This window comes from Plecotus auritus (genome assembly GCF_963455305.1).
Source record: "Plecotus auritus genome assembly, chromosome: X".
Lineage (NCBI taxonomy): Eukaryota > Metazoa > Chordata > Mammalia > Chiroptera > Vespertilionidae > Plecotus > Plecotus auritus.
The window spans coordinates 97,284,126-97,306,753 of NC_137784.1; the positions used below are offsets into that span (position 1 = coordinate 97,284,126).

Here is a 22,628-nt window from a genome sequence, read left to right on the forward strand (position 1 = left end):
CTTGAGTGTCTGCCCCCTGGTGGTCAGTGCACATAGCAACCAGTCATTCTGCTGTTCAGTCTATTTGCATATTAGCCTTTTATTATATAGGATAGCTATACCAAATGTAGATATACTAAATGAGATTTTACTAAGAAATCTTTCCATTTTACTTCTCTAGAGATTGTATCTTCTGGTAGGTGCCATATCACTCCTTTAAACTTATGACTTAATATCAGTTTAACTTATATGAGTTGATTGCTTTCAAAAGTTCAAAGTCTAAGAGAGTTTTATTAAAGCCAAATAAAATAGAAGTCTAATCACTGCTTGGCAGTTTTGGTCAGTGTAACAATAGTAATCTGTGATCTTTATAATTAATTCAAACAAATTAAAATGAGGTACAAGAATTTTTAGTGTGTAATTTTGCTTAGGTTAATTTAGGGAAAAGATCCATGTAAGTAGGTTGTACAATGCCTCTGATTTTCCGACCAATGAACAGTTATTGGAGGATAATTAGATACTTATACTTAATTTGTAATACAGTTGAAGGTGTTTCTCTAACATACATTAACTGTTCTTTTGTTTCTTTTCTCCCAGTTTTATTGTGATATAACTGACATACATCACTGTATAAGTTTAAATAGTACAGCATGATGGTTTGATTTACATATATTAGGAAATGATTATTACAATAGGTTTAGCTAACATCTACCTTCTCACATAGATACAATAAAAAGAAAGAAAAAATGGAAAAATTTTTCCTTGTAATGAGAACTCTTTTTACTCTCAACAACTTTTCTGTGTATTAAACTGTAGTGTTAGCTATAGTCATTGTGTTGTACATTACATTCCTAGTACCTATTTATCTTCTAACTAGAAGTTTATACCTTTTGACCACCTTTTTCCAGTTAACTCTTTCCACACCTTTAATTGCTTTTGATTATAGGTGTTTATAATAAGTTTAATGCCAGTATTTGATTAAAGGATATATAAACTTAAGATATGTGTATTAATTGAAGAAAAGTCAGAACATGCATTATTCAACATTCATTCAACAAGTAAGATTACTTTTGCCAGGCATTGTTTTAGGTGATGGATAAGTAGTGGTAGACAGAACAAACAAGGAGCTGACATTCTAGTGGGGTAGGGAAGAGAAAAAAATAAGTAAACAAGGTAGTTTCAGATGATGATAGTACAAAGAAGAAAAAGAAAATACGATAATGTGATTGAAAGTTGAGGGGGTGAGGCTGTTTTAGGGTGGTAAGGGAAGGCTGTTCTGATGTAATAACACTGGAGCTATGACCCTAAGGATGGTAGAGAGCCATCAAGTGTAATTGTGGGGTATTGGTGGGAGAGGGAGAGTTAAAAGGTAGAAGATGTCAAAGATGGAGGCAGGGGCAATATCATGTTAGGCCCTCTTGGGCTGTGGTAGACTTTGAATTTTATCTAACACTTAAAATTCCATGAAACAGTTTTTCTCTAGTAGAATCTATATAAGATTGGTAGTGTTCCCCAAATACTAGAAGGAATTCAATGAAACAGCTTTTCAGTTTTAAGATATTAGAAGTCATACAGAAATTTCTCTAGCACATTGTATCTTTAGCATTATAATAATCTCTGGAGTAACTATATCATGGAGCCTATTGTGATAACATCTGGATACTTTGTAGAAGTGCTACCTTAATACTTACATACATCCTTATGTGTCTTAGGTCACTTATCTGACAAAAAATGCTTATAGTGAAATAAAATTTAAAAAAATGCTTATAGTGGCCTTCTTTAACAAGTCTGTGGTGTACACCAAGAATTATGAAGAGGGGTTTTATTTCTCGGTATTAGGAGTAGTGTTCACATTGCTGTATTCTATAAATGTAAAGACAACTTAAGATGGAGAAAAATATGGTGTTATGATTTACAAATGTATGATTATCTTATTTCACCCAAAATTTTTCCTAGCAAAAATAAAGTATCCACTTCTACCTTCTCTAACCTTCCAAATATATATATATGTACGTATGTGTATATGAATGTATACGTAGATATATATGTATTTTCGGTGGGTTTAATTTTGTTCATCCATTGTTCTGGGGACTTCATTTAATTTCTGGCTAAGTCTTGCTTCCTTTTATCTAAAGAATATAGAGTTTTTAAGAAAACAATTGTCTGAATGTGGTTTTCTGCATTATATACTTTTATATTTATGCAGCAATACTCTGTTATTCTTGCTTAAATCCTTAATCTTTTTAGGCTATGAAGGTACTTATTAGTTCTTATCTTCCTGTATAGCAGGGATGGGGAACCTATTTTCTGCCAAGGGCCATTTGGATATTTATAACATCATTCGCAGGCCATACAAAATCATCACCTTAAAAGTTAGCCTACTATATTTGATCAGACATTTAATTAACTCACCCCGAATGGCTTGGCAGGGCCAGACCAAATGATTTTGCTGGCCTTATATGGCCTGCGGGCCAGACGTTTCCCATCCCTGCTGCACAGTTTATTAAGATTAAAAAGTCACTTTTAAAGGAAAATATTCTGTTGCAGTCGAAAAATTAAAAATTGCTGACTGATAACCTTCTTATACAAACCAAATTGTCCCAGTTGGCATAAAACCTCTGGGCATCTATCATTATATAAATATTTGAGCCCTTTATGGGCCTTTGATTTATTTATTTTTTAAATATGCTTTTATTGATGTTAGAGAAGAAGGGAGAGGGAGCAGGAAAGAGATAGAAACATCAATGATCGGCTGCCTCCTGCATGCCTCCTACTGGGGAATCCAGTCCGTAACCCAGGCATGTGCCCTGACCAGGAATCGAACCCTGAACTCCTGATTCATAGGTCGATGCTCATCCCCTAAGCCACACCAGCTGGGCTGGGTGTTTGATTTATTAATGCTGTATATTCTAATTTGTACCCATTTTAAACAGTTTTAAAGAAAGGATGTTATCATTTGGTCTCTGTTTCTCTTGTTTTAAAATAGGAAACAGAGAACACTGCACACAAAGTTGGAAATGAGTCCCCTGTACAAGAATTGAAACAAGATGTGGTAAGATATTATGTCAATTTAAGTGTAGTAGTTGTTTACATGGTGTATTTATTGATTTTATTTTATTTTATTTATTTTATTAAGGTATTATATGTGTACATATCTTACCATTGCCCCCCCCTACCCCACTCCTATACATACCCTCACCCCCCAATGTTTTGCATCCGTTGGTTACTCTTATATGCATGCATATAAGTCCTTCAGTTGATCTCTTATTTCCCCCACCTTTCGCTAACCTTACCACTGTAATTTGACAGTCTGTTTGATGCTTTACTGCCTCTGTATCTATCTTTTTGTTCATCCGTTTATACTGTTTTTCATTATCCCCAAATGAGTGAGATCATGTGGTATTTTTCTTTCAATGACTGGCTTATTTCACTTAGTATAATGTTCTCTAATTCCATCCAGGTGTCTACAAATGGTAGTAATTCCTTCTTTTTTATGGCAGCATAGTATTCCATTGTGTAGATGTACCATAGTTTTCTGATCCAGTCATCTGCTGACGGGCACTTAGGCTGTTTCCAAATCTTAGCTATTGTAAATTGTGCTGCTATGAACATAGGGGTGCATATATCCTTTCTGATTGGTGTTTCTAGTTTCTTAGGATATATTCCTACGAGTGGGATTACTGGGTCAAATGGGAGTTCCATTTTCAGTTTTTTGAGGAAACTCCATACTGTTCTCCACAGTGGCTGCACCAGTCTGAATTCCCACCAGCAGTGCACGAGGGTTCCTTTTTCTCCGCATCCTCGCCAACACTGGTTGTTTGTTGATTTGTTGATGATAGCCATTCTGACAGGTGTGAGATGGTATCCCATTGTTCTGATTTGCATCTCTCGGATAATTAGTGACTTTGAGCATGTTTTCATGTGTCTCTTGGCCTTCTGTCTTCTTTCGAAAAGATTCTATTTAGGTCCGTTGCCCATTTTTTTATTGGATCATTTATCTTCCTTTTATTAAGTTGTATAAGCTGCCTGTAGATGTTGGAGATTAAACCTTTATCAGTGATAACATTTGCAAATATGTTCTCCCATACAGTGGGGTTTCTTGTTTTGTTGATGGTTTCTTTTGCTGTGCAAAAGCTTTTTATTTTGATGTAGTCCCATTTGTTTATTTTCTCTTTGGCTTCCATTACCCTAGGGGCAGTATCAGTGAAAAAGTTCTTTTGGCATATGTCTGAGATTTTGCTGCCTGTGGATTCCTCTAGTATGTTTATGGTTTCCTGTCTTATATTTAAGTCCTGTATCCATTTTGAGTTTATTTTTCTGTATGGTGTAAGTTGGTGATCTAGTTTCATTTTTTTGCATGTATCTGTCCAATTTTCCCAACACCATTTATTGAAGAGACTGTCTTGACTCCATTGTATGCTCATGCCTCCTTTGTCAAATATTAATTGCGCATATTGGTTTGGGTCAATAACTGGATTCTCTATTCTATTCCATTGATCTATATGTCTGTTCTTGTGCCAGTACCAGGCTGTTTTGAGGACAGTGGCTTTGTAATACAGCTTGAAATCTGGTATTGAGATCCCTCCTACTTTATTCTTCTTTCTCAGGATTGCTGTGGCTATTTGGGGTCTTTTTTTATTCCAGATGAATTTTTGGAGAGTTCTTTCTAGATCTGTGAAATATGCCGTTGGTATTTTAATGGGGAGTGCATTGAATCTATAGATTGCTTGGGGTAGTATGGACATTTTAATGATGTTGATTCTACCAAAACATGAACATGGTATGTTCTTCCAACTGTTTACATCTTCCTCTATCTCTTTTTTCAGTGTCCTGTAGTTATCCGCGTATAGGTCTTTTACCTCCTTGGTTATGTTTATTCCTAAGTATCTTAATTTTTTTGGTGCGATGGAAAATGGGATTGCTTTTTTAGTCTCTCTTTCTGTAAGTTCACTGTTGGTGTATAGAAATGCCATAGATTCCTTGGTGTTAATTTTGTATCCTGCTACATTGCCGAATTCATTTATTAAGTTTGTTAGTTTTTTGATGGGAGTCTTTCGGGTTTTTTATGTACAATATAATGTCATCTGCAAATAAGGACAGCTTTACTTCTTCTTTTCCAATTTGGATGCCTTTTATTTCTGCTTCTTGTCTAATTGCAGTGGCTAATACTTCCAGTACTATGTCAAACAGGAGTGGTGAGAGTGGGCATCCCTGTCTTGTTCCTGTTCTTAGGGGAAATGGTTTTAGTTTTTGCCCATTGAGTATGATGTTAGCTGTGGGTTTATCATATATAGCTTTTATTATGTTGAGGTATGATCCTTCTATTCCCACCTTGTTGAGAGTTTTTATCAAGAAAGGGTGTTGGATTTTGTCAAATGCTTTTTCTGCATCAATTAATATGACTATGTGATTTTTATCTCTCAATTTGTTTATGTGATGTATCACATTTATTGATTTGCGGATATTGTACCATCCTTGCATTCCTGGGATAAACCCTACTTGGTCATGGTGTATGATCTTTCTGATATACTGCTGGATCCGATTTGCTAGAATTTTGTTGAGGATTTTGGCATCTACATTCATGAGGGATATTGGCCTATAATTCTACTTCTTTGTGTTGTCTTTATCTGGTTTTGGTATTAGGGTGATGCTGGCTTCATAGAAGGAGCTTGGAAGTGTTCCTTCCTCTTGAATTTTTTGGAATAGTCTGAGGAGGATAGGTTTTAGTTCTTCCTTGAATGTTTGGTAAAACTCTCCTGTGAAGCCGTCTGGCCCCGGGCTTTTGTTTGCCGGAAGCTCTTTGATGACTGCTTCAATTTCTTCCATAGTTACTGGCATGTTGAGCTGTTTAGATTCTTCCTGATTGAGTTTTGGAAGGTTATATTTTTCTAGGAATATGTCCATTTCCTCCAGTTTGTTGGAATAGAGTTGTTCGTAGTATTTTTTAACAATCCTTTGTATCTCGGCGGGATCTGTTGTTATTTCACCTCTTTCATTTCTGATTTTGTTTATTTGGGTCCTCTCTCTTTGCTTCTTGGTGAGCCTGGCTAGAGGTTCATCAATCTTGTTTATCCTTTCAAAGAACCAGTGCTTGGTTTTGTTGATCTTTTGTATTGTTTCTTTGGTCTCTATGTCGTTTATCTCTGCTCTGTTCTTTATGATTTCCTTCCTTCTGCTTACACTGGGCTTTTCTTGTTGCTCTTTTTCTAACTCTTTGAGTTGTTGGGTTAGGTAATTTATTACCCCTGTTTCTTGTTTTTTGCAGTAGGCTTGTAGAGCTATGAACTTCCCTCCCAAGACTGCTTTCGCTGTGTCCCATAGATTTTGGATTGTTGTGTTTTCATTGTTGTTTGTTGCCATGATGTTTTTTCTTTCTTCTTTGATCTCTCTGGTAACCCAGTCATCGTTTAATAGCATGGTGTTTAGTCTGCATGTGTTTGATTTCTTTGGGTTCTTTTTATTGTAGTTGATTTCCAGTTTTATGCCACTGTGATCTGAGAAGATGCTTGATATGAGTTCTATCTTCTTGAATTTGAAGAGACTTTGCCTATGTCCCAACATATGGTCTATCTTTGAAAATGACCCATGTGCACTTGAGAAGAATGTATATTCTTTGGCATTGGGGTGAAATGTTCTGAAGATGTCAATTAATTCCATCTGGTCTAGTGAGTCATTTAGGATTGATGTTTCTTTGCTGATTTTTTGTTTAGAGGATTTGTCCAATGGTGATAGTGTGGTATTAAAGTCTCCTACTATGATTGTATTGCTGTCAATCTCTCCCTTGATATCCTCCAGGAGTTTTTTTATGTATTTGGGTGCTCCTGTATTGGGTGCATATATGTTTACCAGAGTTATTTCTTCTTGTTGGATTGCTCCCTTTAGTATTATGAAGTGGCCTTCCTTATCTCTTGTTATGTCCTTCACTTTGAGATCTAATTTTTCAGATATAAGTATTGCTACCCCAGCTTTTTTTTCAGTTCCGTTTGCCTGGAAAACCTTTTTCCATCCCTTCACCCTTTGTCTGTGTGCGTCTTTTTTTCTGAGGTGGGTTTCTTGTAGACAGCAGATATATGGGTCGTGTTCTCTTATCCAATCTGTTACCCTATGTCTTTTGATTGGGGCATTTAATCCATTTACATTTAAAGTTATTATTGATAGGTACTTATTTGTCGCCATTCCTATTCTTTACCCCTGTGTTCCTTCTTCGCTTCCTATTTCTTTTCTTTTTTTTTTTTTTTTTTACATCAGACCATTTAGCATTTCTTGCATTGCTGGTTTGGTGGTAATAAATTCCCTTAGTCCTTTTTTGTCTGTGAAGCTCCTCCTTTCACCTTCAGTTTTGATTGACAGCCTTGCTGGGTACAGTATTCTTGGATTCAGACCCTTCCTTTGCATGACTTTGTATATTTCATTCCATTCCCTTCTGGCCTGATGAGTTTCTGTTGAGAAATCAGTTGCTAGTCTGATGGGGGTTCTTTTGTATGTAACTTTCTGTCTCTCTCTTGCCGCTTTTAAGATTCTTACTTTGTCGTTGGTGTTTGCCAGTTTAATTATAATGTGCCTTGGTGTCAGTCTTTTGGGGTTCATTTTGCTTGGGACTCTGTGAGCTTCTTGGATTTGTGTGGGTTTTTTCTTCCCTATATCAGGGAAATTTTCTGTCATTATTTCTTCAAAGAGGCTTTCTATTCCTTGCTCAGCTTCCTTTCCTTCTGGAACCCCTATTATGTGGATGTTGTTTTGTTTCTTGTTGTCCCAAAGTTCCCTTAGGCTCTCCTCCTGCCTTTTAATTTTTTTTTCTAGAAGTTGCTCTACTTGGGTATTTTTTCCCATCTTGTCTTCTAGCTCACTGATGCGGTCCTCTGCTTCTTCTAGTCTACTCTTGATGCTTTCTATTGAGTTCTTTACAGCAGCGATGTCATTTTTCATTTCTTCTTGGTTCTTCATTTCCTCTTGGTTATTGCTCATATTGTCGAATTGGTCTTCCATTCTTTTCAGCCACCTTATGACCATTTCTCTGAATTCTTTTTCTGGAAGGTTGCTTGCCCTCATTTCGTTTACTTCCTTTTCTGGTGATGCCTGCTTTTCTTTCATATGCAGGCTGTTTCTTTGTCTCCCCATGGTCTCTCTTCTCTGGGTGTCTGGTTATGTAGTTCTGTCTCTCCTGCGTTGATTTAAAGGCACAAAATACAGCACTACCAGGTACAACACACAAGGCACTGAACAGAAATGTATTCACGATATTAATAACCTCCAATAAAGGTGACCACCAGAGAAAGGCAAATTAGGGGATAGGAGAGAAAGAAGAAGAGGAAAAAGAAAGGAAGAAGAAAAGAAAAAAAAAAAGGAGCGTCAAAATAAAATTGGGAAAAGGGAAAGAAAAAAAAAGTAAGAGATACAAGAAAGAGACTCAGAGAGAAAGGGGAACAGACTATATATATTGGGGATAAAACTCCAGTAGAACAATCACTAATCCCAGCAAATGCCAGCAACAAGTACCTGGGTATTAATACAAACTATAACACCAACTAATATTGAGTGAGGCAAGGGAAAGCAGAAGCACAAAACAAACAAAAAAAAATAAACAAAAGAAGAATAAGCAAAACAATCTCACAAAATGCCAAAACCGGTTTGGCTCAGTGGATAGAGCGTCAGCCTGCGGACTGAAAGGTCCCAGGTTCGATTCCGGTCAAGGGCACGTAACTTGGTTGCGGGCACATCCCCAGTGGGAGGTGTGCAGGAGGCAGCTGATCGATGTTTCTCTCTCATCGATGTTTCTAACTCTCTATCCCTCTTCCTTCCTCTCTGTAAAAAATCAATAAAATATATTTTAAAAAAAAAACAATCTCACAAAAAAGCATAAAAATTTGATATAATCTACATTCAAGCGAACAACAACAAAAGGACAGAGAGAAAAACAATTTTTTGGATAGTTAAGACAGCGAAGAGAGAGGTGTGTATGGACTTGGAGCAGGGGATTGGAGATTAGATATGAAAGTAGGGTGGAATTTTAACCAGGGGTAAACAGGAAGAATAGGGAAAATCTAAAGCAGGAAAGGGGTAAGATAAACAGGACACCGAAAAGGGGAAGGATAGGAAGAGAGTGATGGCATAAAGGTAGAGTTGAAATAGAGTAAAACGATGCTAAAGGAAAGATAAAAATAGAATGTAGAACACTAATCCCAAAATAAAATGAAGAGAAAATAAAATGACACTTAAAAAAAAAAGATAAAATAGCAGTAGTAATAATACGGCTTGAAAATAAAAATGTAATAATTAAAAAGGTAAAATCAAGTGAGGAAAAAAGAAAAAAAATTAGTTTCTTGAGTAAAAGATGCAAAAAATGAAAATAAAAAAAATAAAAATATAATGTGGAGTAGTGAAGGTCATTCACTTCCTCTGTTGTTCTGTTTGGCATGCCTGTTTCTCAGTCCGGACAGTATTGCAGTTCCCTGCGTTCCACTGCTCTTCAGTGTTGTAAGCCAGTCCTGATTTTAAGCAGGCAGTGTGTCTTAATTTCTCGTATTCCTTTATTTTTGATTACACAAGAGTCAATTTGTGATTCAACCCCTGGGTGGCAGTGTTTCTGGATTGACTTCCGGGTCTATCTATGGCCTCTCTAGGCAGTGTTAAAGCCTTCTTTCCCTGTGGCACTCACTACCAGTTTGTGGGAGTGGGCTGCCTCAGAGCTGGCTCTCCGATGGTTACTCCCCGCTCCGATCCCCAGGTTCCAGAAAAACAACTTTCCCCTGCAGTCTCTCAGGGTGTCCCCAACTGGGTGATCCTATGTATTGGGCTTAGTAATCAGCAGCAAGGATTTGAAGAGGAAAAAGCCCAAGTGTGCGAACTCCGGGGCTGCGCGTAAGTCTAGGCAGCCGGCACACCCCTGAAATTCTTAGGGTGTCCCTGCACTTCAGATCAAAATGGGTTGCTTTTTATACAGCCCTTCTGTTATCAGCTCTGAGGACCCCCTTCCACATTCACAGATCACGCCAGCCCCAACAGCCACGGATTTTTCTAGGCACAGACTTCCCTGGTCCTCCAGCTCCCGCAAAACGCGCGTTCCTCTCTCGCGCTGGGACCAGAGACCTCACCTTATCCCAGGCGAAATCTGACCTTTCCGTGGTGGAGTGTAGAGCTCCTCTGAACCCGTGTGTTTGCGCCAATTGGGGAGCGTTGTTCTGGGGCTCACAGCTGTTCCTTGGGTGCCGCAGTTGTGGATTCTCAGGCTTCCGATAAGCTCCACTTTCCAGTTCAAGATGGCGCAGACTCCGCATCCAAGCCCACAGCTCCGGGAGGGGACCCAGCCTTACTGGGGGCTGTCCGGTCAGGGGAACCCCGTCTAGCAGTCCCCCACCTTCTTCTGGAGTTCAGCTGTCCCCCAACTTGCCAACAAACACTCCTCGTGCAGCCCTCCGCTGTTCTTTCTTTCTGCTCCGGGACAAGGCTCGGAACACGTCTGTCTATTCCACCGCCATTTTTCCCTCAGTTCGTATTGATTTTATTTTTTAAAAACATTTTGTTTATTTCAGAGATAAAGGGAGAGGGAAAGAGAGATAGAAGCATCAATGATGAGACTAATTGATCTGCTGCCTCCTGTACACCCCCTACTGGGGATGGAGCCCACAACTCAGGCATTGCCCTGACCACGAATCCAACCATAACCTCCTGATTCATAGGTCGATGCTCAACCACTGGGCCACACCAGCCATACTATTTATTTTATTTTTATTTTTTACATGGTATATTTAAAGTAGAAAATTTTCTATATTAAGTATAGTATAATGGTCTGTACATGGTGGATGTTCAGAAATGTTCCTTGAATCTGTTGAATTTGTCATTGAAGATCATCAGGCTTTTTAGAAGTCATTTTATAATTGGTAATTTATTCTTGAAACCATATTTGTATTATTAAATTTATTGGAATGACATTTGTTAATAAAATATATAAATTTCCATTGTATAATTCTATAATACATCATCTGTATATTGCTTTATGTGTTCATCACCCTAAGTTTAGTCTCCTTCCATCACCATATATTTGAGTCCCTTTACCTTCTTCAACCTCCCCCCAGCCTCCTTCCCCTCTGTTTTGAAACAGTACTTAGAAAAAATATTTTATAATGTGTCTTTAGTTTTATGCTTGTATTTGTATTAAAATAAGTTATAACTACTCTTCAGGTTACTACCAAGTGTTAAAGGTATTAGAAACTCCGTGTAGCAAATTTTGATGTCTTTAGAAGTTGGAAGTTATAAGAAGTCATTACTCATAGTGCCTTTGATACATTATAAAGAATTGATCCTATGAAGCTTTAGAATTTGGTTTATTAGATGAGACTGAGCACAAGATAAAAAGTTTGACAATGGGTTAGTTCACAGTATCAGGATAAACCCCAAGGAGAAAGGATGGTGTGTGTTCATTCATGTTGAGTGTTTTCTGCGCCCTAGGCACTTTTCTAGCCATTAGGTTTCCAGAAATCAACAAGATGACACATTCTCTACCCTAGAGTTTTTCAGCGATAACATTATTGACATTTGGGGCTGGCTAATTCTTTTTTGGAAGGAAGGGGAGACTGTTCTGTGCATTGTAGGATATTTAGCAGCCTCCCCGGCTCCCACCACTAGATACCAATAGATTCCCCCACCCCATCATGACAACCAAAAATATCTCCAGACATCACCAAATGTCTAGGGAGAGTGTCGAGCCAACTCACCCCCAATGGAGATCCATTGTTCTACCTTTATGGAATTTAAAAATCTAATGGACTGCATATTTCAATATTGATCATACTTTTTCTTTTAAAAGGACATTTTTTCTTTTGGGGAGAAATTGTGGTACTATGTATCAACATAAAAAAATGAATGGTGCCACTCTGGCCAGGTGGCTCAGTTGGTTAGAGCATCGACCCGTACACCAAAAGTTTGCGGGTTCAATTTGGACACGTACCTAGGTTGTGGGTTCGCTTCCCAGTTGGGGCACACACAGGAGGCAACCAGTTGATGTTTCTCTCTCACGTTGTTGTTTCTCTCTCCATTCCTCTCTCTCTCTCAAATCAATAATAACATATCCTCGAGTGGTACCTTTTTTTTTTTTTTTTAATCAGAAATTGCCTGCAATTAAAATCAAACAGCAATCTTGATTTTTCAGCATTTCCTTCTGGTTCTCACCTATTTGCATATTCTTTTTCCTAATTGTAGTGTAGATAGAATTTTGTGTTCTACCTTTGTCTTTTACCATTTTTAGATTTTCATCATATTTCAATACTGTTTTCATTTGACATATCAGTTTCCATCAAGCAAATGTCTCTCACATGTGTCTAGCTGTTTTTATTGTTGAAAGCTTGAAATGTTTCTACTTTTTCCACTAGAGCTTTTTTTCCCCCTTGTAATAATTTTTTTCTTTCCTGGCCAGTGTTGCACAGTGGTTGATTGTCGCTGCACAAGCCAGGAGATCACCTTTAAAAGAGACTTTTTTCTTAGGGTAAATTACAGATTGGTAACTATAGTTAGTAGAAGAAAAATAGTGATTTTTAAGTAGATTTTAGGAGCTGGAAAAAGTGAGTAAACACCATGGGACAGAGAGTGAGGCTTAAGACTCTAGGTATCACCTTTTAAGTTGCAGCGTTTTCAATTGAATTAAGTATCGTACATTAATAATAAAGGCTGTGGGATATACCCTGCACCAGAACACAATCCATGCTCTCAGTAGCATACATTTTAGTAGAGGAGGAAACTGGATGTAATATAATAAGTGTTCAAGTAAACTTAGAAACTATTATAAGAACACAAAAGGAGACCGCTTGGGGCTAGGAATGAGGAAGACTTCAGGGAGGAAGTAGCATCTGAGCTGGGTTTCTTTTTTTTATTGATTAAGGTATTACATATGTAATACCGCCCCACCCCACTCATGCCCTCACCCCCCTGGTGTCTGTCCATGGGTTATGCTTATATGCATGCATACAAGTCCTTTGGTTGATCTCTCCTTCTTACCCTCACCCTCCCCTACCTTCCCTCTGAGGTTTGATGGTCTGATTGATGCTTCTCTGTCTCTGGATCTGTTTTTTTAATCAGTTTATGTTGTTCATTATATTCTACAAATGAGTGAGATCATGTGATATTTATCTTTCTCTGACTGACTTATTTCACTTAACATAATGCTCCTCCAGCTCCATCCATGCTGTTGCATATGGTAGGAACTCCTTTTTTACTGCAGCATAGTATTCCATTGTGTAGATGTACCACAGTTTTTTAATCCACTCATCTGCTGATGGGCACTTAGGCTGTTTCCAAATCTTAGCTATTGTAAATGGTGCTGCTATGAACATAGGAGTGCATATTTCCTTTCTGATTGGTGTTTCTAGTTTCTTGTGATATATTCTTAGAAGTGGGATTACTGGGTCAAATGGGAGTTCCATTTTTAGTTTTTTTGAGGAAATTCCATATGGTTCTCCACAGTGGCTGCACCAGTCTGCATTCCCACCAGCAGTGCAAGAGGGTTCCTTTTTCTCAGCATCCTCGCCAACACTTGTCGTTTGTTGATTTGTTGATGATAGCCATTCTGACAGGTGTTGTTTTGATTAGCTTCTCTCTGATGATTAGTGACTTTGAGCATGTTTTCTTATGTCTCTTGGCCTTCCTTATGTCCTCTTTCAAAAAGTATCTATTTAGGTCAGTTGTCCATTTTTTTATTGGGTTGTTTATCTTCCTTTTGTTAAGTTGTATGAGTTCCCTGTAAGTGTTGGAGATTAAACCCTTATTGGAGATAACACTAGCAAATATGTTGATGAATGGGTAAGATTTGGGCAGGCAGAGATAGGAGAGGAAAGGAACAACCAAAGAAAGGCACGAAGATGATTAATGTGCAAAATGTTTGAGGGCAAGTCTAGAGACCACAGTTAAGGCCAGATTATGGGAATGCCTTATGTCATACTGAAACATCTGGGTTTTATTTTATAATTACTGGGAAAGCAATGAGTTCTTTGAAGCAGAAAGGTAATGTGAAGCAAACAGTTGCTTTAGCATGATCATCTCCATCTTGGTTTTTATTCTCACTGTTCTCTTGCTCTTTTCCTGTTTGCTATCTCCTAAAACACAGAGGAAAAATACAAGGGTTGACACTGTAAATAGGTATTATGGTAGCATATGAAGAGTTAGAAAGCATGGGCCTTGCTTCCCAAAAACTAATTATCCTGTGTGGAGTAAGTATTTGTACAGAGCTAGCCCATATACTACCTTGTATTTATATTATAGCTCATACTGTAATAAACAGTAAAAATGTTGGGGGTTCAGAGAAGGGAGAGATTGTTCTCAGATAACGGATTAGGAATGTCTTATGATTTTCAACCTCATTTTGACCCCTCTAATGGCATGGATCTTTCCATTATGCATAGTGATTATTTCAAACATTTACATTCACCTCATTCTTACTGTGCCCACTAGTATCCCACTCACTTTCAGCAGATGACCTTGTTTCTTACTGCATCTAGACTTTAGAGACTAAGAAACCTGAATTCACTCCTTTTCATCATCTCATACTTCCCTTACCTGTCAGCTTGTTTTCATCTTTAATCTCTTTTTCATATCATTGTTGAGAATTTATTTTCCTGTCCATAGTAGTGTGGCTTTTTGAGAAAAACCTGGATTTCAGTTTTGACTTTGTAGCTTACTAGCTATAGAACCTTGGGCAAAATTCTTAATGCCTTTACCTCAGATACCTGTTTTGTAGAAAGGAGTTACTCTAACTACCTCACAAAGCTTATTTGATGATTAAATAGAGAATGTGTGTGCTAGATCTAATGCACAGTAGACCTTCTTTCTTTTCTTCTCCAGAACTTTGTTTCCATCCTTTCCCTTGGATCCTTCCCCTCAGTTTATAAAAATGCTGGGTCACTTTCTTGCATCCTCTCCCATTTATAGACAAGTTTTTGAAACTGTAGACTATGCTGGCCTGTCTCTATGTCTTCACTTCTTATTCATTAGCAATAACATGCAGTTCAAGTTAGCATGTGCCATGTTCTCTTAGCTTTCTGGAGCCGAGGAATTGAGAAAGCAGAAGTCATCCATGATTGGGCATGGTGGAAAGATAAGTGGGCTGGGAGATTTATTGTCAATAATGACAGGACTGGGTAGAAAATATATTTTCTTCTAAATGTTGATAGAATACATAGAAAGACTATCTGTACTTTTTAGATATAGAAAAGAAATAAAGGGGGATGCCCAGCTGGTGTTGCTCAGTGGTTGAGAGTCGACCTATGAACCAGGAGGTCATGGTTTGATTCCTGGTCAGGGCACATGCCAGGGCTCAATCCCCAGTAGGGGGTATGCAGTAAGCAACCAATCAATGATTTTCTCTTGTCATTGATGTTTCCATCTCTCCCTTCCTCTCTGAAATCAATAAAAATATATTTTAAAAAAAAGAAATAAAGTGGGGAAAACACATAGTGAGTTGGCTGTTTGAACTCTTTTTAAAATATTTTTATTGATTTTAGAGAGAAGGAGGGAGGGATAGAGGGAGAGAGTGAGACATCAATGTGAGGGAAAAATATCAATTGGTTGCCTCCTGTATGCACCCTTACCGGTTATGTGACTTGACTGGGAATTGAACCGGTGACCTCTCAATGCATGGGATGACTCTAAGCCAACTGAACCATATCAGCCAAGGCTGTTTGAACTTATTTCATGGTCCTGGCATCCCTCTGAATATTGGGTATTATGTATATTCTGTTTAAGAACATTAATATCCTTGTATCTGCTGGTTTTTCCTGTCATAGGCTTGAGATAAACAATTTGAATTCTTGTACTAGGTGGTTTTGCTTCTCATGATTTTGTTAACTAGGCTCAAATTAGCAGGCTGTTACTACAACTATCTTGGAATAAATATGTAAATGAACTATGACATGAAGAGTCTAAATGTAAATTTATGTTTGAACTTTATTATACAGTGTTGACTAAGCTTTTGTGATTACATGTACTAGCCCTATTATAATGGTTAAGAGTGCAGATTCTTGAACCAAACTCCCTAGTTTTGTGCCAGCTTTGTCACTTACAAGCTTTGTGACCTAGTACAAAACATTTGGTTCCTCTCTACCTTAGCTCCCTCATTTGTATATGATGATAGCATTATCTGACACATAGTAAGTACTATATAAATGAGTAGCTGTTACTATGTTCTTGTAAATGGCTTCATTTTTAAAAATTGCTTTTTAACTTTTCATCAGATTATTGAAAGTATTATTGAGGAGACTCAGAAAGTACTTCAGCTTGACGATGACTCTTTGGATTCCAAAGGAAAAGGACAGTCTGATCAGGCTACTGCCAGTCCTCTCGTGGCTGGAACAGATCTTAATATACCTGGACTGTTAGCCACAGGTCTAGTCCTACAGGAATATTCCAAAAGGGCAGAGAGTCAGAATACATCTGAAGAAACTGAATTAGAACCAAAAAAATGTTTTCCTTCCAATGACACCTGTGAGAAGCCAGTAGATGAAACCACTAAGTTAACTGAAATAAGTTCAACTGAGCAGCTTAATGTGCCTGAAACTGAAACAGAAGTACTGAACAAGGAAGCCGTGGAAATCAAAGGAAGTGATGTTCTAGAATCTGAATCTTCAAGCTCCTCATCTGCTAAAGATTTTGCTACTGTGGAAGAATTGGCTCCTGCCAAACCCCCAAGACAGCTTACTCCAGAACCTGATATAGTGGCTAGTACAAAAAAGCCTGTTCCAGCACGCCCACCCCCTCCAACTAATTTCCCACCCCCTAGACCACCACCTCCATCTCGACCTGCTCCACCACCAAGAAAAAAGAAAAGTGAATTGGAGTTTGAGGCTCTTAAAACACCCGATCTGGATGGCAAGTATTAATTGAGAAATAAGTACTTTTGTGAGGATATTTTTGAGTTGAACTTGTTTAAATTTGTTACTTTGTTTTAGTTTATGTTATGTAAACTACATTGATGACCAAGTAGTAAAAATTATTTTAGTAATAAAAAGTGAAAATATTTATATTGGTGATTAGTTACATTATTATAATTGAACATTTCAGCAGACTTCAAACTTTCAAATCTGTTATCATTGGAGAGCCAGTGTGGTGTGGTGAAAAGAATATGGTATTTGAGAGTTAAGATTTTAATTCAAGTCCTAGATCGCTCTTTTTTTTTACTTTTTAATTTCTAAATTAAATTTATTGAGCACTGGATCTCTTAATGTATAAGTTGTATAGCCTTGAGGAATTCAAATAACTTGTTTGAATCCTAGTCTCCCCATATATAAAATGAGAGTAATAAAACCACTTTTGTCACAGGATTGTTATAAGAATCAGACAAATAAAGGTTAAAGCACTTTTCAAGTAATGTATAAAGTCCTATATAAATATTTTATTATTATTATTATTATTATTATTATTATTATTATTACAGTTCCCAGAGACAATATTACATCTGATACTCTGACTACAAGCATGGCTTCAGAGAGTACAGTCAAGGATTCTCAGCCTTCTCTTGATTTGGCAAGTGCTACCAGTGGAGATAAAATAGTTACTGCCCAGGTTGGTGAATTCATGTTATATTTTATATAGGCTTTGTCAAATTTCCTCAACTTGCTGGTTTGTTGATTATCAAACTTTCTTTCTTCTCCAGGCCAGATATTTTCTTATCCCCAAAACCTGGACTCCTTACATCCTTTGTCCAACTCTGCTACTAAGTAGTTGGGTAACTCCAGGAAGCTATTTAACACCTGAGTCTCAGATGCCCCATTGATAAAATGAAGGGAAACCTTCCTTGAAGGTTTCTTGCAAGGATGAAATGAATAAAGTATACCAAGTACCTGGCCATGTAGCAGGCATTCAAAAAATGACAGATGCTGCTGTGTGTAATATTGATATTAATAAACACCAACTACAATCTTCATTTACCTGAACTGTAGTGGATAAAATTGAGGACTTTTATTTTTTATAATTTCTTCCTAATGAAAACAAACTTCATACACTATGCTATATATATCTACATAGGAAGCAATGGAAAGGACTTGATAACATGAATTTTACCACAGCCAAATTCTTGGACTCAAGGCTTGCTTATGTAGTAGCTGTGATTGGGGAAGGTTAGCAAACTGGGAGATAAGACAATATATAGCCTTTCATAGCTGTAGAGCAATGGTTGGCAGTAGCCTGTTTTGTAGGGTCCCCAAGTTAAGAATCGTCTTTACTTTTTCAAGGATGTTTATAAAAAAAATATGTGACAGGTACTATGTGTGAAGCAAAAAACCTAAAATATTTATTAACTGGCTCTTTACAGAAAGAGTTATCTATAAATCTAGCCCTGAACAATGGCAGTCTTTGTGCTAGCACTCTACTAGTAAAGAACTGCTTTGGGATCAGGTTCAAATAGAACATTTCTTTGCTTCAAGACTAAGACATTGCATGGACGGCAATAGTTTGGGTACCTAATGTTTTTCAGAATTCTGAGAGTAATAAAGGGCTGAAATGGAGTATTCCATTTACATTTTCAGTAGGCTCCATTATCTGAATTATGGAATTTTTTTAGAAATGTGTGTAGTAATGAGTAATTGAATATTTATAAAAATCGATTCAGTCTACTTTCTGTTTATGAAATTATAATTTCAGGAAAATGGAAAAGCACCTGATGGGCAGACAATAGCAGGTGAAGTGATGGGCCCTCAGAGACCTAGATCCAACTCTGGAAGAGAGCTTACTGATGAGGTATAATTATATATTTTTTGTTCTTAAAAACATAAAATACAAAAACCATAATGGGAAGGTGAAAAAGTTCTGGAGATGGATGGTGATGATAGTTGCATAGCAATGTGAACATACTTAATGCCGCTGAACTATACCATTAAAAATTGTTGCCGAAACCGGTTTGGCTCAGTGGATAGAGCGTCAGCCTGCGGACTGAAAGGTCCCAGGTTCGATTCCGGTCAAGGGCATGTACCTTGGTTGCAGGCACATCCCCAGTAGGGGGTGTGCAGGAGGCGGCTGATCGATGTTTCTCTCTCATCGATGTTTCTAACTCTCTATCCCTCTCCCTTCCTCTCTGTAAAAAATCAATAAAATATATTTTTTAAAAATTGTTAAAATGATAAATTGTATATCATGTATATTTTCTATGATTAAAATTTTTTATTTATTGTTATTAGGCCAAAAAAATCATAATGTAGAAGAAAAAATGAAAGTGAAGATCATCTTAGGTTTTGTTTTTTTAATATGTTGAAGTTTGCAACTCTGACTTAAACTTGCCCTTTCACACAATTATATGGTGGAATAAATATATTGAAAGCAAGGCCTATATTTTATAGAAAGTGGGCTTAAAAAGAACTTGACATTATAGATATGTATATGTTTTCATGCTTGTTAGATGATGTAGTGTAGTCAATACTTCTTACCACTAAAATTTAGTATATATCTATTGGCCAATTTATTCAGAATGAAGTTTTAAAGCAAAATCTTAGTTTTTTGTTTCTTGTAAACAACATTTAAAAAAATTATTGTACTTTGGAAAATAGTTTGGCAGTTTTTCAAAAAATTAAACATCGAGTTACCATGATGTAGAAATTCTACTCCAATATATATACCAAAGAGAAATGAAAACACATGTCTGCGTAAATACACAAGTGTTCATAATAGCCAAAGTGTGGAAACAACACAAACGCCCATCACTGATAAATGGGTAAATAAAATGTGATATATCCATTCACATGGACTATTTTTCAGCAATTAAAAGGAATTATGTTCTGATACGTGGTTACAACATGGATGAACCTTGAAACCATAGTGCTAAGTGAAAGAAGCCAGTCACAACAGACCACATACTATATGATTACATTTATTTGAAAAGTCCAGCATAAACAAATTCATAGACACAAAAAGTAGATTAGTGATTGCCAGGGACTGGAAAGAGAGGGGGAATAAGATATGAAAGCAAATGGGTATGGGATTTCTTTTGGGGGTAGTAGAAATGTTCTGAACTTAGATAATGGTGATGGTTGCACAACTCTGTGAATATACTCAAAATCATTTAACTATGTATGCTTTAAATGAGTGCATTTTGCAGTGTATGAATTGTATCTCACTAAAAATGTTAAAAATTATTGTACACAGTACTGAATGTATCTAGAAAGTCCTTAGCTTAAAATTTTGAGGATTTTGTAGACTCAAAAGGATACATAAATTGTAAGTTCTCTTGGTGTTATACTTCAGGAAATTTTAGCCAGTGTAATGATTAAGAACCTGGATACTGGAGAAGAAATACCTTTGAGTCTTGCAGAAGAGAAACTGCCAACAGGTATTAATCCTCTCACTCTGCACATCATGAGAAGGACTAAGGAATATGTAAGGTATGATCTAATGTTATTATTTGTAGTATTTCATTCAGAGCGGTGAAGATTTCTCTGTTTATGAACTATGGTAGTCCCTAATTTGGTTTTATTCAGCCTTTTTTTAATTTGGAATTAAATAGTTAATGTATATATTCTTAAATTTTGTTCTCTCTTAGGACTGCACAATTATTAGGAGAAATGAATATATATCTTCAATCCCATAATATTTGGTTTCTCTTCTTTTAAAATTATTTATATTATACTAAAGATAGTATTAAGACATATTGAGGCTAAACAGTCATGCTGTTCTTCTGAAACCTTGCTTAAGGATCAGAGATTTTATATATAATTTAGAGGGTCAGAAAATGGCTTTAGAGTATGGTAATTGACTTTACTGTGGGTTATATGTAGATCTAAGGTGGGGGTTGGGAACTTACGGTTCACTGGCCATATAAGGCCTGCAAAATCATTTGATCTGGCCTGCGAAGGGTGAGTTAATTAAATGTTTGACCAAATATAGCAGGCTAATTTTTAAATGGATTATTTTATATGGCCCGCTAGTGATGTTATAAATATCCAAATGGCCCTTGGCAGAAAAAAAGGTTCCCCACTCCTGATCTGAAGAATCATTTCTGTGAAAGCAAAGCCTTTTAAAGTACAATACATGATGTGCCTCGTGAGTGAGGAGGAAGATATTTACAAGTTAATTTGTCATTTCTGGGTAGCATGTTTTGCCCAGCAGAAAGCCTTATTTGCCCTGGGTTTTTCTTAAGTTCCTAAATTGCATTCATTTGCATTTTGTACATTGCACCTTGCTTAAAGATTGTCTTCTTTGATCTTTCAAGTCTTTAAATTCTCACAGTCATCATTTAAATTAAGTTTATATAAAGCATTTTAACAAAGTTTTTTTTACTCTGATTAGCTAATTCTACAGTAAGTATATATAGAGAAATTTTTGAGACATGTTAGGGAAATGGCTTCTTTTAAAATTACTTCTTCCTCTTGTAGTAATGATGCCGCACAGTCAGACGATGAAGATAAATTACAATCTCATCCAACAGATACTGATGGTGGAAGGTTAAAGCAGAAAACGTGAGTTATAATACATCCCTTTTCTTCATTTCAAGCTTTTGTTTTTTAAAAAATATGAGAACTATTATACTAGTTTAAATCTGTGCTCTATCCAATTTATAAGTCCATCTACCACCACCACTCCCTGATGCCAGCCAATGGATTATGAGGTATTTGAGGCTGTGTTGGTCATAGAGTATCCAATATGTAGTAAATGATCAATAAATTTTGCATCATGCCTATATTAATTTTTCACACAGTAGATACCAGAAGTGTTAATAGAACTTGATTGTCCTTGAAGTTTTCTTTTCCCTTTCTCTTTATCTGTGCAAATCCTTTGTCTTTCTAAACCCAACTACATGAGATTCTTCCCAGCTTCCTTCAGTTTGTAGAAAATTCCTTCCTTTTCTCAATTTCAGTGATACTCTAGTCTCTATAACTTATGTTTGCCCTTTATTTTATATTACCTTAAACTGTTTTCTGATTTAAAAAACAACAACAAGGTAAATAGATATTTAAAAACTAAACCATATGTTACAAAAGGATTGTGATCATGCCATTCTTATGTTTGCCCTACAGAAACCTAACACAATGGTGGGCATATAGATTGTGCTTGATTATACACAAATCACATAATTGGCAGTAATTCAGTCTAAAATATAAAATAAATGTAAATATAAAATAATTCAGTCCCAAAGCAAATTTTCCACTCGAATCTCATCTTTTCTTAATGTGGAAAGTGTAGCAAATAAAGCTTTGAGAATTTTTGGGAAAGGTTTGTACCCACAACGCAGGTCTATGAAAACACCTTCAGATATCTGGACCTTGGCTATCTAGCAATGACAACTATCAGGAACCAGAGAATTAGGAATTATTCAGGAGATAAATAAATATCTAGGAAAGGTATTTTTTATTCCATGCATTAAAGCTCATCATTTTTCTAAAAGAAAAATCTCTCATTTTTTAAAGCCATTATACTTCTTACATAATTTCTAAAAATCTGGTCATCTGGTATCTGAGTTTACAACAGAATAGAAGCACCAAATTAGGACAACCTGTAATTCAGTACATAAGAATGTCTGATAATATTCTGATTACAAGAGAGGAATCAGAAAAATAATAAAAGGACTCTTACATAGCACAAACATTTTGTATGACAGTGTTTCAACTTTTTCTCATGTTATGATACTCATACAACATGGAATATTTGCACTGAATGCTAGAGTAAACTGATGTTCAGAAGAGATT

General features: G+C 36.6%; 1 protein-coding gene across 1 annotated transcript in view; it reads left to right on the forward strand.

Annotated features, from left to right (window-relative positions):
• The window catches only part of WDR44 (WD repeat domain 44), a 104,158-nt gene that overhangs the window by 41,304 nt on the left and 40,226 nt on the right, over window positions 1-22,628 (forward strand). The window contains exons 3-8 of the mRNA XM_080651920.1: window positions 2,966-3,031; window positions 16,194-16,827; window positions 17,393-17,520; window positions 18,598-18,693; window positions 20,191-20,327; window positions 21,318-21,401. Coding sequence (XP_080508046.1) covers window positions 2,966-3,031; window positions 16,194-16,827; window positions 17,393-17,520; window positions 18,598-18,693; window positions 20,191-20,327; window positions 21,318-21,401 — 1,145 coding nt within the window. The remainder of the gene's footprint in view (window positions 1-2,965; window positions 3,032-16,193; window positions 16,828-17,392; window positions 17,521-18,597; window positions 18,694-20,190; window positions 20,328-21,317; window positions 21,402-22,628) is intronic.